Genomic DNA, 17,538 nt, shown 5'->3' with positions numbered 1-17,538 from the left:
CTCCTCCCGCGCCCCGCCTCCTCCGCGCGACCATTGGCTTGAACCACGGGCCCCCGCCCCTGCTCACCGCGCTCATTGGTAGCCGCTCCGTCGCGGCGGAGGCCGCCGTTGGTTGATCGCTCTTCCGCGCTGCCTATTGGTCCGCGCCCTTCACCGCCCCGCGGTTTCGCGCAGCGCATTGGGTCCCTCAACTTTTCGTCCCGCCCCTCCGCGCAGACCATTGGGCGGCGAGCCCGCGACCTTTGGTCCGTCATAGGTCTCACGGCTGGCTTCCCTCCGAGCGGGGTTGGACCGACGCCATTGGCTGCTTCGTCCGTCACTCGAGGCCTCGGCGCGTGCTGTTTATTTGGAAGGCTGCGATTGGCTCGGCGCGGGTGGTGACGGGAGGGAGGAAGTCGGTGGGTGATGTCACGCGGCGCCCCTCGGTCGCGGAAGACGGGGCTCAGCCAGGTGCGGCTTTCGGCCGCCGGGGGGCGCTGATTGGCTGCATGAGCGAGGCAGCCCAGCAGCTTGGTTTGCCTTGCGGGGACGCCGATTGGACTAAGCGGCGGCTTGGGGGCGGAGCGCTGCGAGAGGCCGGGGCCCGCTATTGGTGGCCGGGAGGAGAGGCGCTGGGTGACGTGGCTGCGGGTACCGGCAGCGGGTGCCGGTGTCGGCGGCGCGGGGCGATGCGCGGGCGGGCGGTGGAAGCACATGGCCAGGTGAGCGCGGCGGGGCCGTCCCAGTCCGGTCCCCGTGCGGTCTGATCTCTGAGCCGTGCCTTGTTCCCGCAGGATCGCCGCCCCTTGCCCGCCGTGCCGCTCGGCCTTGTCCTACGGTTTCCTGGCTCTGCGGCATCGCCCGGCGGCGCTGGGGTTGGCTGTGGCCGCGGGGCTGCTGCTGTTGCTGGCGGCCGCCGGGCCCCGCCGCCGGGCCTCGCCGCGCCGTGACGCCCGGCGGGACGAGAGGTGAGCGGGGACGGGGTGGCGGGGACTCCGGGCCCGGTACAGGCGTCGCTGAGCGGGCCCGGTCCCTACGCGCAGGTACCTGGCGCGGATGGAGGAGCTGGCGGCCACCGACACGGAGGACGCGTCGCTGAGCTACGGGGTGGTGGTGGACTGCGGCAGCAGCGGCTCCCGGGTGTTCGTCTACGTGTGGCCGCCGCACAACGGGCACCCGCACGACCTGCTGGACATCCGGCAGATGCGGGACCGCAGCAGCCGCCCCGTGGTCATGAAGGTTAAACCCGGTGAGTGCGGCACCGAGCCCCGCTAATGGGTGGCGGTGCCGGGCCGGTCGGTGACAACCATCCACACAGGCATCTCGGTGGCAGCGGCGGCCCCGGAGCGAGCCACGGCCTACCTGCGGCCCCTGCTGCGCTTCGCGGCCGCACACGTGCCAGCGGGAAAGCACAAGGAGACGCCGCTGTATGTCCTGTGCACGGCCGGCATGCGGCTGCTGCCTGAGAGGTGAGCACGGGGCGATGGGCAGGGAGGATTTGGCAAAGCTGCGAGATTCTGCTCTCTGCTGCTCTTGTCCTGACAAGGAGCATCTCCCAGAGGTCACTGTGCCCCTCAGGCTGCAAGCTGCCATCCTGGAGAACCTGGTGAAAAACGTGCCCCTGGAGTTCGATTTCCTCTTCTCCAAATCGCATGCTGAAGTCATTTCAGGGAAGCAGGAAGGTGGGAAACGCTGCCCTGTCCTCCTGTCCTCCCTAGCAGGGAGCACACAGGGCTGCCGGCATCGCGTGGAACCTATGTAGGATCATTTGTGCTTTGCCTTAAGGCAAAATCTTTCTGTCATGCACAGGTGTCTACGCTTGGATCGGAATCAACTTTGTGCTGGGACGGTTTGATCATGAGGATGGTGAGTCCAGCTGCTTGCACAGCAGCAGTGGGGAAGGCAGCATGCAGCCCTTTGGCCCTCAGTTCCTATGTGTGAGGGGCGTTGGGAGGTACCAGTAAAGGAATGCCCCCCAGCCCCTCGCTGACACATTGCTGTGGGTTTCAGAGGAGGCTGCAGTTGTCACTGTAGCGCTGGGAGACCAGGTGGAGTCCTTGGTACGGAGACGAACGGTTGGGATCCTAGACATGGGGGGGGCCTCTCTGCAGATCGCCTATGAGGTGCCTGGCTCCGGAGCCTTTTCATCCCCGCAGCAGGTGTGTGTTGGGCAAGTGGCTGGCACTGAGAGCCGCCCAACGTTCACCACTGATGGTGGTCTCCTGTACCCAGGAAGAGGCTGCCAAGAGCCTACTGGCAGAGTTCAACCTGGGCTGTGACGTGCAGCACACCAGCCATGTGTATCGCGTCTACGTCAACACCTTCCTGGGCTTCGGAGGCAACTTTGCTCGGCAGCGCTATGAAGAGCTTGTGCTGAACCAGACCTATGTGCACAACCGGTATTGCTGCCCTGCCTCGGGCTGCCCTGGCATTGCACAACAGCACCGGCTCCTTTGTGCCACCCTCACCCCATTGGATTTTCCCCAAGAGCCACCCCTGGTTGATAACAGCTGCTACAGCCACGCTGGCAGCAGCTGGGTGCAGCAGGTGCTTGGGCTGGGACGTGGCACAATGGCGTTGCCCTTGTCAGAGCCCTGCAGGCATTATCAGTGCCAATGCTTGTCACCTTTCCCCTGCCAGCACTATAGGGACTCCCCTACAGCAGCTTCTGGTTTTCCCTGCTCTGGCTTTCCCTCCTTCAGCACTGGCTCATTCAGCACATCTTTCCACTGCATTCTCACCTCCACTTGTCTCCTGCCTTATTTCCTGAAGCTGTTCCCAGACTTGCAGAGATTCAGAGCCCAGGTACTCCCATGCTGGGAGAAGATCCTGCCACCACATGACCTGGGGTCTCCGTGGGGGCACAGGCCCCCACAGGTTGCTGGGAACAGACTGTACCCCCATAGCACCCATCAGGTGCTCAGGGCTTGTGGCTACAGATCTGGAGAGCTTAGCTTCAGCAGGAGTTGGTTGGGTGATTCTCAGGACCACGAGTGTACAAGGGGACAGGGCCTTGCAGTGGTATTAGTTGTGGAGGAGCACTAGCTAATATTTTCGTGGGTGCTACAGTACCCCATGTGCAGTGACCTTTCCTAACTTGCTTTACAGCTTGCATAGCCAGCAGACAGGGCTGAGCCCTGAGACTCCCTTCCTGGACCCCTGCCTGCCCGTGGGACTGGAGGACACAATTACAAGGGGCAGCCAAACACTGTATGTCCGTGGGCGAGGGGACTGGCAGGCCTGTGCTCTGCTGCTGCACCCACTTCTGGCGGGGTCTAACAGCAGCCAGGACTCTCTGATTGGGGCCTACAAAGCACCCATCGACTTCAGCAACAGTGAGTTTTATGGCTTCTCTGAGTTCTTCTACTGCACTGAGGATGTGCTGCGCCTAGGGGGCCGCTACAGTGCCCGTGCCTTCATCTCTGCTGCCCAGGTGAGCACTGTTCTAGACCACGGGGTCTCACCATGCTGGGAGGGATCTGGGGTCGTTCCGTTGCTTTGAACTGAAACTTCTTTCCCTAGGAATATTGCAGCCAGAGATGGGAGGTGCTGACCCAGCGCTTCCAGAGTGGCCTGTACTCAGCACATGCAGATGAGCATCGCCTTAAGTAAGGGACCAGGGATATACCTCCTGGGGGCTCACTGATAGGAGTGGCTGTGGTACGCTCTGTCTTGGGCTCAGACTCTGCAGTAGCACCCAGCTGGTGTTCCTGTGTGCTGCCTGCAGGTATCAGTGCTTCAAGTCTGCCTGGATGTACCAAGTCCTTCACCAGGGCTTCCACTTCCCCCTGGACTACCCCAGCCTGCACACAGCCCAGCTGGTATATGACCGTGAGGTACAGTGGACGCTGGGAGCCATCCTCTACAAGACACGCTTTCTGCCACTCAGGTAACACAGGAAGGAGCATTAGCTCCAGGACTTGTAGCCTAGCTGGAAGGGGATGTGCAGCAGTTACTGCACAAAGCTCTGCCATCCTTAGAGAGCAGCAGCTACAGCCTGTGGTACGTGTGCCAATCATGCCTGGTTCTACCTCTCCTCTCCACAGGGATCTTCGGCAAGAGAGCAGCCGGCAAGCACACACCTCCTGGCTGCGCCTTTCTTTTGTCTACAACCACTATCTCTTCTTTGCCTGCATCCTGGTTGTAGGGCTGGCTATAGTCCTCTACCTCTTGCGGCTGCGCCGCATCCACCGCCGGCAGCTGGACTTGCTCTGGCTGGACAAGGTGGTGCTGCTGCCCCCAGGCCAGGGGGACTTGCCATGATATCAGTGGGACAGTCACTGACCAGTTGCACCAGCAGAACCAGGACTGAATGCCAGCCAGGTCTCCAAGAATTTGGACTCTTTCCTGAGGACCATCTCAACTCTGTACTCTGTTATCTGTATGTCAGAACCACAGGCCACATGGCTGAGGCTGTTGTGGACATTGGAACCAGCCTCTCTGCCACACCCCAGTCCTAATCTTTGTTTCTTGGCCTCTGACCTTTGCTTTGCTGCGCAGAGTAAAGAAAAACCCTTTACTGGCAGCACTCACACAGCAGCCCTTGCTGGGCCCTCAGAGCAGAAGACATTACTGAGGCAGCCAGCTCTGGGCTGTGGCCTGAAGCCCCAGGCCATCCTACTGCTCAGCCACCAGTTTGCAGAGCAGACCGGCAAAGTGCTGTAGCTTATCAGTGCCTGGTGTGGTCTTCCCACAGTCTTGGCACAGGTTCCATGAACCAGGCAAGCAGCAGGCTCCACTGAGCTGTTCTGCCAGGCCTGAGCCCACTCATAACATTCCCTGTCACAGTGAAGGGTCCTACTGTGTGCCATGTGCTCCTCTGACACTCCCAGGCCATGCCTAAGGGGCAGCACTGAGGGCGCAGGGAACATTTTGTAAGGCTACGTTTCTTTTAGTTGTTCCCTCCTAAGTGTGCTCCCTCTGTGGCATCCCACAAGCTAATCCAGCACTAAGTGCAAGGACCAGTGGTTTTTTCCCCCTTAGTTCAGGCTGAGCCTGCCTGTGGGGAAGCCACCTCTCTGTAGCTATGCATCCCTCCGTGCATGGCCTTCATCTTCTAGGCCTGGAGCCCCAATTCCCCTAATCAAGTTCTTCACTTTATACTTGAAATCATCTGTTACCATTCCTGAAGCAATAAAAAAAACCTTTGAGCCAACCAGCAGTTGTCTTGTTTTTGAGTGAGCACCAACCCAGCAGCAGCAGCACACGGCTGGGAGCCTGACTGCTGCCTGTACCCTTCTGCTTAGTAGTGCTCCATGCTGCTGGGTCTTGGAGGTGGTATGCAGCAGCACTGCTTTCTTGGCAGATGCTGCTTTCTGCACAACTGAGTTCAGTAATTGAGCCAGTGGTAGCAAGGGAAACTGACCCTCCTGAACTGTGGATCTAGGGATCCCACACTCCCTGCTTTTCTTCCTAAGAAAAAACAGTTGAGCTTTCCCTACAAGGCTCTGGAAGGTGTAGCTCCCTATTTGTTTGTTTCTTTTTTAAACCTTATTCACACCCCAGCTTCAAGGAACTGCTAGAACAGGGCAGAAGGCAGGACATGGGCAACAGGCCTCCAAGCTGCTACAGCTTCTGCACAGCCACAGAGATGGCCCAGAGCAGCTCAAGGCACAGCTGCCTATCAGCCTCCCTCTGGGACACACTGCTACTTATCTGTGACCCTGACTTCAAAGGGCTGTACAGGTGACGTCCAAGGTGCCTTTACCCCAAGGTAAAGCCCTGCACATGTGATGCCAACCTCTATAACAGCTGTTGATCTATCTTATTCTCACTGCAGGAGCAGGGTTAGAAGTAAAGGTGGGAAAAGTAAAAAAAAACAACAACATGAAGCCCAGAATTCCTCAGCCTCCAAGCAGCAAGGGACTCTGCTTCCAGCATCACTTACTAGAAAAAAATATTTATTTCCACAACACGCAGTCAGCAAACACAGACAAATACAAATTAATAAATAATGCCAATAAATTACCTGATAAATAAGGGGCAGACCTAAGACAACTCAATATTTTGTTCTTGGAATGTAGACACGAGAGGGATGGTGGTACCTACATACTACTGCAGCACCCTCACTGCAGAGGTGGGAGATGACACAGTCTCAGGCTGGGCACACTGCTGACCAGGAGCCCCTGCCCAAGACCCCAGCACCTCCCTCACATCCATGGCAGCCTGCCTCCTCCAACAGGCTCAGCCTACCCTTCTCCCAACCACAGCTAGAGCCTGTCTTAGCAAGGACCACCCCCTGCCAAGCAGGGACCGGTCACGTGCAGGGTGCCACGGGGCCCACGTTGCAGCAGGGACACTGCCGGCCAACAGCGTGGGCCCAGCCAGCGCTGGGCTGCAGTGCTTGAAGTGCACCGGGGGAACGGCTCCAGTCCCTGGCTCAGCACCTCTGGGAACTGCCTGGTATGGGAGGGAAGATGCTCGAACAGCAAGAGCTGGAAGGAGGAGAAAGGGGGAGATGTTAGCACAGAGCTGCACCGGCGGCCCCACTCTGCGCTCAGCGCTCCATAGCCGCGATGTGCCGGAGCCAAAGCAGCTCCCCCCCAGCTCTGCCCACTCACGGTAATGGCGGGTCTCTAGGCTGCTGCCGGGGTCACTCCCAGAGGAAGCGCACGTACCAGATGGTCTCGTTCTTCAGCTGCGGCCCGAAAAGGGGGTTGGCCTGGGCCAGGATAGCGATGAGCCAGCTGCAAGGGACGCGAGCGTGAGCCCCGGAGGCACGGGAACGGCCCAGCGGGGCCCGGGGCCCGACGTCCGCCCCGAGGCGGGGCCCACCCGCCCGCTGGAGGCCGGCCGCGGTCAGCAGGCCCGGGAAGCCGCGCGGGGGTCGGGGCGGAGCGGGGCCGGGTACTCACAAGAGGTAGCAGCACACGGCCGTGGTGACCAGCATCGTGATGATCACCCTGCGGGCGGAGACACCGTCACGAGGGAAGGCTTCGCCGCGGCCCTTCCCTTCCCTCCCCTCCGGCCCGGCCGGCCGTACTCACCCGCGGTTGGGCCCCTTGGGCACGAACCACGGGGCGGCGATGCCCACCAGGCCCCAGAAGGCCGAGAAGAGGACGATGGGCAGCGCGAAGCTGTGCGCCGTCATGGCCGCTCCCGCCGCCGCTCACCCGCACCCACCGCTCGGGATAAAGTCCCGCCCACTGCCGCGGGCGGCAGCCAATCCGCGTAGAGAGCGCGGCGCGCTGACCGCCCTGCCGCCTCCTATTGACGGACGGGCGCTTAGACCGCCTCACCGGCAGGGGGCGCCGCAGCGCGGCATCAGCCCGAACCTGACCGCCCTGCCCCTCACCTCGCTCCACAAGCACGCACACACCGGCAGCTCCATAAAACTCCTTTATGTTACACGGCGGGAACGCACCGCGCACCGTCGCCGCCGGGAGGTCGAGCAGCTGAGGCCCGCGGGTCACTTGGGCACGCGCCGCAGCTCGCTCATGAGCCACAGCGCCGCGCTGAGCAGCGCCAGGGAGCCCGACTGGTGCGTGGCGGCCAGCGGCGTGGGGACGTAGAGCAGCAGCGTGCTGATGCCCAGGCACACCTGCGGGAAGGGAGGAGGGTCAGCACGGCTGTGGCTGCACGCTGCCCAAAGCATGAGGTGAGCAAGCCCAAGGACAGGCCTCCAGCCTTCGTGTGGAGCTGTAGCGCTCCAGCTCCCAGCTCCAGCCTCAGGGAGTGCAGATCATGCACTGCTTCCACGTCAAGGCAGCCTCCCAGCTCTTGTCTTGTGGATGTGCTGTGAAGGACTAGGAAAAAAAACTGAACAGAACAGGAAAAAAAAAATATATATAAAAGGCCAGTACCTGCACCCAAGCCACTGCCAGTAATGATGTCACTGCCATCCTGGTCCTGTGAGGGAGGGAGATCTTCCGTGAGAAGAAGTACAGTGCTGTGACAGCTGTGACTGAGGCAACTCCCTAAAAACGGAAGAGATAGGACAGAGAAACAACCACCCTTCGTGAGAAGTTGAAAGGAAATCGGCCAGATATCTTTGACTGCACCTTCCATGCAATAAAACATTGCTCACTGAACTTACTTAACTTTAGAAACATGTTAATGGCCACCATCACATGCTGCAGATTCCATGCCCCAACCAGTTAACAGCCCTAAAAATATAAGCTATGTTCCATTTTCTGAATGAATGCCTTGCTTTCCCAATAGCTTTTCCTTATTTATTCTGTTTGATAGGAATTATTTCTGCCTCCTTCCCACCTGTCACCTTGGCAGTGAAGGGTGGAAGCTGTCAGCTGGAATCCTGATCTCATTTTCGCTACCCAGCTATAGCTTACCATCATCATCTCATTGCACAGATCACTTCACAAGTCCCCTACGAAAACTCTTTATCTTTCTATTTTATCTTATCAAGCTATGGCTTGGTCCAAAGTAATGTCAGCAGTGCTGTTTAATATCCAAATTGCTCTAACTAGCTGAGATTTCTTTCACAGGGCACTACTGGTGTAAAGGAACTTAAGTTCTAGAGGAAATGTCACTGTTGAGTGGTGTCTGCTTTCAAGTTTTATTTCAGGCAACATCCTCAGACATTTCCATTGCAAAGGCTACCCTGATTTGTAGCATGTGGAAAATGAGACACAAAGAAATGACGTCTGTAACTCGGACAGGAGGAAGACATCCTTAAGGAAGAAAACCACATTAAAAAAAAAAAAAAAAAAAAAGAAATGAGTGCTAACCTTCCTCTTTCTTCAGAAACAAATTGGTAACAAAGCTCTCAGGACCTTGGACACTCTGTATATCACTCATGCTGACAGAACCATAGCCTGAAGATGACAGTTTGGATGTAGGAGGCAACCAGGAGGAAGCTTAGACATAGCAGGAAGACAGCACTTACCAAGATCCTGTGATCAAACTGTACAGTTGTAGGATTCTCAAAGATATTTCTCAGGGTTGGGGAGAAGGCGAGAAGATCATCTGGGATCCAGCGTTCCCCCATTTTGGGGAAGGAATTGTACACAAGGCCAGCATCCAGCCCTGCCACAAAGGCACCTGCAATTCCAGAGTAGAGAACAAGACTAATGAACTGGGTACAGGTCTTACATGCAACCTGACTCAAGAACTCAGCTCGATCCCAAATTTCTTTTGCATTATGTACAGAGATCTCACAACAGTATGCATACTGCTCAGCACATCTCCACCGGCTCAAGAGGCCAGTAAGAGAAGGTCTTAAATAAGCTAACTGAAAGTTCACACAGAGAAAGTGATAGGGCTTCTCGCACTCCCCATCAGATCAGAAGAAAAGCAATGTAGAAAGAGACGAGCCACAAGACAGGACAGCATTACCTGAAAGAGCTGTAAGAAAAATGAGAGCTGTTGTGCCATGAGCAAAGTGCCTCAGCCGAAGCAGCTGACGTGTCTCAGGCAACTGTAAAACAAAAAATGAACTGCAGTAAAAAATTCCAGTGCTGTTTACAACAAGTAAAAAAGGCTTTATTTACATATACAGGCTAATGGTTTGCCAAGTATTTCATGAACAATTGAGTCCAACCCTGTGCAGAAACTGAAGTGGCCGCTGGGAACTTACTATAAGAAATAATTGAACCTGGCAGGCAGGCTCCTGCCTGAACTTGCATGAATGCTTGAGACTAATCACTGTTCAGTGGAACAACAAAGACAAATCCAGCATCTCATAATTGTTGCAGAATACAACAGTTCAGAAGAAGCTAAATAAGAAGTTTCTATAAACTTCTAGTGGTGTTAAGATCACAGTCAGAAATAGGATAAAATGGAAGTAACCATTATCCTCCACACATTTCCTTTACCCCCAACCCTCTGTGTTTTACACTATGCTGTGCCTGGACTCCTGACACATCACTTTGTACCTGGTGTCGTGGAAGCAGCAAAGACAGCCCTGTCCACAGACTGGCAGAATAAAGAACCAGTGCAGAGCCAAGGTGTGCTGCGAGGCGGTACTGGCTGACCCGAGGAATATCATAGGAATCTGGCTTCTCTTCCAGTCCACTCTTTACCATGTACCATCCCAGTAGACCCTGACATAACAAGAAAAGGTAAGAGCCAGCTCCCCTATCCCATGCGTCAGTAAGAGGAGCCAAGGGCAGCCCTTCACATTTGCCTTAGCACAGACAGGGCAGCAACAATCTCTGATTTTAGCAAATCAGAGAAACACTGAAGTCAAAACAATTTCTTTCTTCCATCTCCAATCTTCTTCTATCTATCAGCACTGTCACACCCCACCCAAACTTTCACAAATTTGTCTCTCAACAGTCAGGAGATACGGAACACACTGCAGCTATTCCCTGCAGCTGCACAGCTCTCACCTGGAAGCACACAAGCCCACAGAGCGCAAGCACACGGCCCTTCATGGGGCGGCTGAGCCAGCCCTTCCTCCAGAAGTAGGCAGCAGGAAGGATGTAGGCCAAGCCCACCACACGGCCCCACATACGGTGTGAGTACTCCATGTACCAAATGAACTTGAACTCTGTCAGAGTCATGTCATGATTCAGACTGTGAGGGGTGTAAAAACAAAGAGTGGTTTAAGGCAGTGCTACTGTCCTGCTTCATGCTTCCCATAGTGATGGATGAGGGACAGGAGGGGGACTGCCTGCAATCGCTACCAGATGCGCTGTGTGCTTCGCTCAGTGTTAGGGAATGTTTCTATTTGCATGAGATGCTCATGCTGCCTGTTTGCAGGACCAGTGCCCTCAGCCCACTGCCCCACCTCTGAGTGCTCACATTTTGAACTCTGGGAACTGTTGGTACTTCTGGAATTCCGCTTCCCATTCCTGCTGTGTCCCGGGGGGTTTCATTTCCTTCACCAAGTGCCAGTCCACCATGGATAGGCCGGATTCTGTCAGCCTGCAGGCAGACAGAAGCAGCACAGCTCACCCCCCAGAACCGAGAGCCGCTGGGTGCAGCATACAACCCTTAAGCTAAGAGCTAGAAACGGGGAGCTTAGGGAGGACCGACGGACAAAACAATACGGCCGGGTCCCCGCTCTCACCTGGTGACGCCGCCCAGTACTACGGCACCCGCCACAGCGCCGCTGCAGGCGAGCAGCCATCGTCCGACAGCGGGCGGGACAGCGGGGGCCGGCCGCTGCAGGAGGCAGCGGCGCGGAGGCCGGCGGAGAGGAACGAGCGAGAGGCCGGGACGGAAGAACCGCCCGCCTCCGCCGCACAGCACTCGCAGCATCCCGAGCGAGCCCGGAAGCGGCGGCCGCCTAGCGGAAACGAGATGAGCGCTTCCGGCCACCTCCGGGCGTCACCATGACAATTCCGCGGCACGTGACCCAGAGCCAGCAGCGACCCCCGCGCGCTGCCAGCGCAGGTGAAGGCGCGTGAGACGGGGGCGGGGCCCCGGGCCGGGGCGGGGGCGGGGCTGCGGCGGAGGGAGGCGGGGCTCGGCCCGGACACGGCGCATCGGCCTCGCCCCCTCGCGGCCCGGGGCCGGTGACGAAGGGTGCGGGGCTCCGGGCCGCGAGGGGGCGAGGCCGGATGCCGAACGCGGGGGGCGGGGCCTCAGGCGGAAGCGGGCGGGGAAGCTCGACGGGAGGCCGCGAGGCAGCCGGGGACCGCCATGGGCCGAGCCGGGCCGACCGTGTTGTTCCTTCCTAGGCATGGACGATGGCTTCCTTATGGAGGTGTGCGTGGACTCAGTGGAGTCTGCCGTCAACGCGGAGCGTGGAGGTGAGGCCCGAGGCCCGGTCCGGTTGGCGGGAGCGGGGTGAGGGCCGAGGTCAGGTGTGACCGCCTCTCCGCAGGTGCCGGCCGGATCGAGCTGTGCGCGGGCCTGGTGGAGGGAGGAACCACCCCGAGCATGGGTGAGCCGCGCGGCCCCACTCCCCTCCGTTCTCGCTGCGTTCTTCTCGAGACGCGCCCCCTGGGGGTGCCGCCAGCCCTTCTGTAAGCCCGTCTCCTCCCCCCGTCCCGTTTCTCCCCCCAGGGCTCCTGCAGGTGGTGAAGCAGTGCGTGCGTGTCCCGGTGTTCGTCATGATCCGGCCTCGCGGCGGAGATTTTCTTTACTCAGACCGAGAGGTGGAGGTGATGAAGGCTGACATTCGCCTGGCCAAACTGCACGGTGCGGATGGGCTGGTCTTCGGGGCCCTCACTGAGGATGGACGCATCGATACGGAGCTCTGCACGGCGTTGCTGGGTGAGAATCCCTGCTTGTAAATGTTGCTCTAAGCGCCGCCTGATTTCTTTGCTGTCACCGGGAATGGTAGCTTCGTGCTGGGCTGTCTCACTGTAACTGTAGAATGCACAGCATTGGGTTCCATAGTCTGCAGGTCTTGTATGCGTCCTTGCTCTTTCTATCCAGTGGAGCCCTGCAATCAGTATTTCCATTACTTAGTTTGCATTAGTTAGATAGTATAGGATAGTTACGTTTCTTCTTGTAGAAGGTAAACTGGCTTGCGAACTGCCAGTGTTGAGCAGTACTGGTGAAGTTTGCATTGGGCTAATCTAGTACAAAAATTGTAGGTAGTGAAGGAAATCTCATGTGCTTTTCTGGTTCTGACACAAAGGACTCTCTGTAGCAATCCAGGCTGACCATGTGTTCTTATTACAGCTGTTTGCCGGCCCTTGCCAGTCACGTTTCATCGAGGTGAGTCACAGAGTTTGGTGGCCCTGGCAGGGACCAGCTTCTGCCCCACTGACAGAGACTGGGAGCTTGGGGAGTAGCTGGGCTTATTCTGGTGGTTTTTCTGTGGAGGGCAAAAAGCTGTGTGTACTGTGCTAGAGCTGTAGCTGTGCTGTTTGCCCACGAGAGCTTAGCTTCCGGTGGGGGTCTAAGCTTGGTGGCAATGTTACTGCCTTGCATGGAGTAAAAATGTCCAAAGAGCTGAATGCTGCAGCCCTGCCGTTACTGTGAGGGTGATGTTATAGCTGGGAGCTGTGGCTGAGAGAAGGGACTATGCCGTCTCTCTCCTGGGCTGGAATGGGGACTTGAGCTTGAGCAGTGAGTTATTTCTGAACTGTTCCATTGGTCTCTCAGCCTTCGACATGGTGCACGACCCTCAGTTGGCACTGGAGACTCTGATTTCTCTGGGGTTTGAGCGGGTATTGACCAGTGGCTGCGACAGCTCAGCACTGGAAGGATTATCCTTGATTAAGAAACTTGCAGAACAGGTAAGTGCTCCCTATATGCCTCTGGGTTACTGTGGCCACTTCTTGGGCACGTTCTTTGTGATAATCCTCATTTCTGTGGGGAAGCTGCTGTCCACAAGTGCCCCCCACCTCTGGGTTGTCCTTGATCTGACTTCCCAAGTCCCTTTGGGCTAGATCCCTGGAGTGAGAATGCAAGAATCATAAGCCACTGTGAATTTCTAGGCTGCGATACATAAGTTTTCTTTGTTCCCCGTAGTGGCATGTGAGGACTTAGTGCTGTGCCAGTATCGTTAACAAGTTATTTTTCTTTCAGGCAAAGGGCAGAATTGTCGTAGTGCCAGGTAAAGTTTTTACTTGTCATTTATAACAGGTCTAGTTGCCTCTGGCTCCTCTTGCCCTGGGGTGCACTGTCTGATTGGTTTTTCTGAGCCGCATCCCTTGGAGGGAGGTGTTCCTGCCATGGTCTGAGTAAAGGCTGCAGAACGCTGCAGCTGCTGCTCACTGGAGGATTTGGGGGGCAGTTATAGATCTGCGGGAGGACGTGAATCAAGTCTTCCCCCATCTCTTCAAGTGCCAGTCTCTCGTCCCAAGGGCTCTTTCCCCTTCTGTGTAGGTGGTGCTTAGGGGATAGATCTCGGGGATAATGTTGGCTATGTGATAGTCCTTTCTATGCTGGATGTGACATAAACAAGGATTCTTCCCACCAGGGGGTGGCATCACAGAGCGCAACCTGCAGAGGATTCTGGAAGGCTCTTCTGCTTCTGAGTTTCACTGCTCTGCTCGCTCAGCACGGGACTCGGGGATGAAGTTCAGGTAACTGATTATTTCTTACTGTTTCTTAGCAAAATTGTACTGGGGGAAATCAGGATTAATACAAATGTAGGTGTGTGGAACAGGTGTAAATTTCAAACAGCTTTCTGTGTGTTAACTATACTGTCGTGGTTGGGATTGTGTTACTTGGCTCTGTGTTCTGCAGTCTGTGAATCCAGTGGTGCTCATTGTCTGGACATGAGTTCCATGCACAACCAGCTCCTTGGGCCATTTCCTATGCTACTGTTGCCCTAGGTGTTCTGAGTGCACTCCAGTGACACTTGGAGGGTGTGTTCTGATTTAGTTACCTTTGACCTGCAGCACTGATGAATGGTTTTGGAAGGCCCGTGGGATGTGCCTCTCTGAACAGTGATAAAGACCACAGGTCTGCACTGGGTTTCTGTAGATGCTGTTTTTTTCTGTCCTCTGTACTGTTCTTTGTTCTGCTTCTGCCTCATCTTTGATCTGAGTGGTACCAGCAGGTATTCTGACTGCTGCCGACACTGTGGGGGAAATGGTGGGTTTTCATTAATGTCTTCTACCCTTCTGCTTCACCTGCAGAAAGTAACCAGTCATTTTCTATACAGAAATCCCAATGTTGCCATGGGAGCGTCGTTCTCTGCCCCTGAATACTCCATTAAGGTGGCGGATGTGGCTAAAGTGAGGACACTGAATGCCATTGCAAAGAACATCCTGTAGTGGAAAGCACTGTGCTGGAACAAGAGCACCGAGACTCCAGAGTTTTTCCTGCCACGTGGACAGATGTGTACTGCTTCCGTCCTCAGGCTGCGGAGGATGCAAATTAGGTGACAAAGCCTGATGTTTCTTCCCTTGGTTTCCCCTGAGTGACCAGTCCCTGGCCTGGAAACTTATGTTGGCCATTTTAAGTAAAAGGACTCATTCTTGGATGTGATGGCGACAAGCTGCTCAGCTCTTTGTATTTAGAGAGGAAGGGAGCTGAGCAAGTATGGGAGAATGAATTGTGTAGCACTGCATGTGATCATCAAATAAACGCTGCAGCTGCTTCCCTCTTACTCTGTTTTTACTGTGGTTTTTTTTGTTGTTTTGAATTTATTTTGCAGATGGTACTGTGTGCTCCATTTTGCATGGTTTGGTACAGCGTGCTTTGGCATCACTTCTAGATACTGCAAATGGGAAAGTCCACATTAGCTCATCTGTGTAATATGAGGCAATATGTACAGGAGATAGAAACATTTCCTGAGAACAAAGTAATAGCAAAAAAGCACTCAGTTAAGAACATAACTCAAACCCTAGTTATGTCTCAGGAGGGCCAAGTGTGAGAGCAGCAGAAGAGAGGTAAGAGTCAGATGAGGGGACACTGAATTAATCATCCTCGTGCTGCACCAAAAGAGAAAACGATTACATCCAAAATGCCAGGAAGGGAAACAGCCACAGCTGGAAGACAAGGTCTGCTTGTGTCAGCCAGTAGGACAGCTGAGAATTAGAAACCCAGCATCTCTCAGGTAAAGGGAAGCACATCAAAGCTCTTGATACGCAGAGGTGATGAGCCTATGTGGCAAAAAGCTTCTACTACCTGACTGATGGGATGAGCTAGCTATGAGCCAACCTGGGCTACAGATGAGAGAGGGTAGGGTATGTGGTGAGATTCCTTGGGAAGCCAAGGTATTTTTTCTCAGGGAGTTTCCAGGTCATTTTCCTAACACATCTTCACAAGCATCTTCTTATTCTTCAGACAGTGTGTGAGGGGGAAAGTGCCTATGGGTTTATTGCTGACTAGTTGGAATCAAAACTTAGGCTTCTTTTGGTTTTACCTTAACAGAATCAGATAGTTGAAAACCTATAGCTAAAGACTATAACTTTAGAGCTTCATGTAGGAGAGTGTATCCCCTTTTTCACATGGATCCATCAGAGGTATCAGTGTCTCTCAAAACACATATTGGGAACATAGAAAGCAATTCTCAAACAACATATAAGCTGGGAAAACAGCTGAAAAGCCTGGGGTCAGTGCTGGCTGATGGACACTCAGTAGGAAGGATTCAAACTTGGTAGAAGTGATTTCACGTAAGGTTAATTGAGTTTAAGAGTTTGTGGCTTACATTGTAAGATTTCTTGAGTCATGTCGATACCTGTAACTCAATTAATGTATCATGCTGACGCAGCCTTCTGCTGTCGTATATGTAGTTTGGTTCTTTTGTGTCAAGCTCTGTTTGTTTTAAAAAGGCTTCTGAACTCAAAGGGCATTGCATGATAAGAAAGCCAAGAAATAAACTTTTCAGAGATTATGAGGTCTGGATCAATTTGTACACTGTCTTGCAGAAGTCTTTGTCCTGGAGACTAAGTCCCCCCCCTTTGGGGGCATGAAGAGCACTTCAGTTAGCTTGGTCCCAGCAATACAATATCCATTTTCTGCATATTGTAATGGAAGAAGCTTTGTGGAAGGAGCTGAAGGATACTAAGGTGTCTTTACAGGTTTTCAGGAGGATGAGTGTGTCGCAAGCCTGAGGGTAGAGGAAGAGTGGATATGCTTGTCTTAAACATTCTTAGCTAAGGAGAGCTGTTCAGCTCTGAACAAGAGACAAAAGACTGCGAGAGGATGGGCTCTATGATATGCATTGGAAAGCAAGGCAAGCGAGGGGATGGAGTATTTAATAGGAAGCTGTCACTGGGGCAAGTGGTCCATTCGTGAGCCTTATAAGCAAGGCCAGTGGGCAGAGTAGAACTTGGTAGAGACAAGGGCTTTAAGGATCGTGTTTATGAAGATAAATTGGAAAGACTGGATCTCAGCTACTGTGCAAAAATAAGCTGGAAAAAAGAAAGGTAGGATTTAGGTGCAGCCTAGGTACAATACGTATGAGGCTTTGTTCAGCTCAGGAGGCAGGGCTGTGGGGTAGAGGGATGGGAAAGACCATGGTGTGAACCACAAGGTGAAGACAGGAATGTGTTCATAGCACCCCACAGTTCACAAATTACATCAGCACTTTGAACTGAGAAGAACCCGAGGGAGTGGCTGCTCCATTCGGTGATCTTCTATCTAATACATCAGATTGCTGCTCTCCTCAGCAGGTGCTGGCTGGAGGACATGGCACTGGGGACAGCTTTGTTTACCAAAAAAAGAAGAGGATTTAATCAGACAAGGCAATAATAATTAACCAGCGGGTTAGACGTTGGACCTTCCTCTGTGATTGATGACAAGGGGCTTGTTTCTATGCAATTAGTCATTGTATCACCCTTGACTCTTGAGCCAAACACTGAACAATGAAACAGCAGAATTCTTCTGGTCTGTGCGCCCTCCCCTTTTACCTAATGCTCCTTGAAATCCTGCGAGACAAAGCAAATTCTGTTTTAGGATAGACCCATCTGTTCCAGCCCCCACCTCCCAGAGTAGCAGAATGATGGTTTAGGGTCAGACTCGCTCCAGGTGTGGCTCTCTGGTCACATGGGTACTGGGGAGTTGCTGGCGTGGTCCCAGCGGGGGAAAGATGTACTGCGCCAACACAGATTGTCTTTTGTGGGATCATACACCTATCTCAGTATACACTGATGAAGGCTGTGATTTTCAAGCAATGGCCATGTGATGAAGGGAGTCTGTGACAGCAGTTTCCCTTCCATCTCTTCTCTGAGCCTCCATCTCCTCCCTTCTTTGGAACTCATGGTTTTCCAAGGCCCTTTTGGTCACTGGTTTGCTTTCAGA

The 17,538-nt window shown here is 54.5% G+C and overlaps 4 protein-coding genes across 6 annotated transcripts; 2 read left to right on the top strand and 2 right to left on the bottom strand.

Moving 5' to 3' along the window:
- Positions 1 to 660: 660 nt before the first annotated feature.
- On the top strand, positions 661 to 4,787 carry ENTPD7 (ectonucleoside triphosphate diphosphohydrolase 7). The gene is made up of 12 exons (XM_042862986.1): positions 661 to 701; positions 774 to 947; positions 1,023 to 1,228; positions 1,298 to 1,448; positions 1,558 to 1,661; positions 1,789 to 1,845; positions 1,990 to 2,138; positions 2,212 to 2,378; positions 3,088 to 3,412; positions 3,502 to 3,587; positions 3,707 to 3,868; positions 4,026 to 4,787. The coding sequence occupies exons 1-12, from the start codon at positions 694 to 696 to the stop codon at positions 4,240 to 4,242; spliced, it is 1,806 nt and encodes a 601-aa protein (XP_042718920.1). The 5' UTR covers positions 661 to 693; the 3' UTR covers positions 4,243 to 4,787.
- A 1,075-nt stretch (positions 4,788 to 5,862) lies between these two features.
- LOC122175509 (V-type proton ATPase subunit e 2) lies at positions 5,863 to 7,093 on the bottom strand. The gene is made up of 4 exons (XM_042863237.1): positions 6,966 to 7,093; positions 6,834 to 6,881; positions 6,540 to 6,665; positions 5,863 to 6,413 (listed from the first exon to the last, which is right to left on the bottom strand). Exons 1-3 carry the CDS (start codon positions 7,067 to 7,069, stop codon positions 6,572 to 6,574), a joined length of 246 nt encoding a protein of 81 aa, XP_042719171.1. The 5' UTR covers positions 7,070 to 7,093; the 3' UTR covers positions 5,863 to 6,413; positions 6,540 to 6,571.
- Positions 7,094 to 7,304: 211 nt separating this feature from the next.
- On the bottom strand, positions 7,305 to 11,186 carry LOC122175328 (cytochrome c oxidase assembly protein COX15 homolog). Its single transcript, XM_042862924.1, has 8 exons — positions 10,952 to 11,186; positions 10,684 to 10,806; positions 10,269 to 10,455; positions 9,813 to 9,980; positions 9,274 to 9,355; positions 8,825 to 8,979; positions 7,782 to 7,895; positions 7,305 to 7,519 (listed from the first exon to the last, which is right to left on the bottom strand). The coding sequence occupies exons 1-8, from the start codon at positions 11,140 to 11,142 to the stop codon at positions 7,388 to 7,390; spliced, it is 1,152 nt and encodes a 383-aa protein (XP_042718858.1). The 5' UTR covers positions 11,143 to 11,186; the 3' UTR covers positions 7,305 to 7,387.
- A 27-nt stretch (positions 11,187 to 11,213) lies between these two features.
- On the top strand, positions 11,214 to 14,899 carry CUTC (cutC copper transporter). Of its 3 annotated transcripts, none has more exons than XM_042862925.1 (9): positions 11,214 to 11,277; positions 11,565 to 11,636; positions 11,711 to 11,770; positions 11,893 to 12,102; positions 12,517 to 12,552; positions 12,943 to 13,076; positions 13,369 to 13,396; positions 13,763 to 13,868; positions 14,453 to 14,899. In XM_042862925.1, exons 1-9 carry the CDS (start codon positions 11,217 to 11,219, stop codon positions 14,562 to 14,564), a joined length of 819 nt encoding a protein of 272 aa, XP_042718859.1. In that variant the 5' UTR covers positions 11,214 to 11,216; the 3' UTR covers positions 14,565 to 14,899. The 3 variants fall into 3 exon arrangements, with proteins under 3 accessions (XP_042718859.1, XP_042718860.1, XP_042718861.1); XM_042862926.1 differs by having other exon boundaries at positions 11,263 to 11,283; XM_042862927.1 differs by lacking the exon at positions 11,214 to 11,277 and adding an exon at positions 11,391 to 11,409.
- Positions 14,900 to 17,538: the final 2,639 nt, after the last annotated feature.

Source organism: Lagopus leucura, unplaced genomic scaffold, assembly GCF_019238085.1.
Source record: "Lagopus leucura isolate 7727_CA_CO unplaced genomic scaffold, USGS_WTPT01 Super-Scaffold_739, whole genome shotgun sequence".
Lineage (NCBI taxonomy): Eukaryota > Metazoa > Chordata > Aves > Galliformes > Phasianidae > Lagopus > Lagopus leucura.
This window is presented reverse-complemented; position numbering and strand designations above follow the sequence as displayed.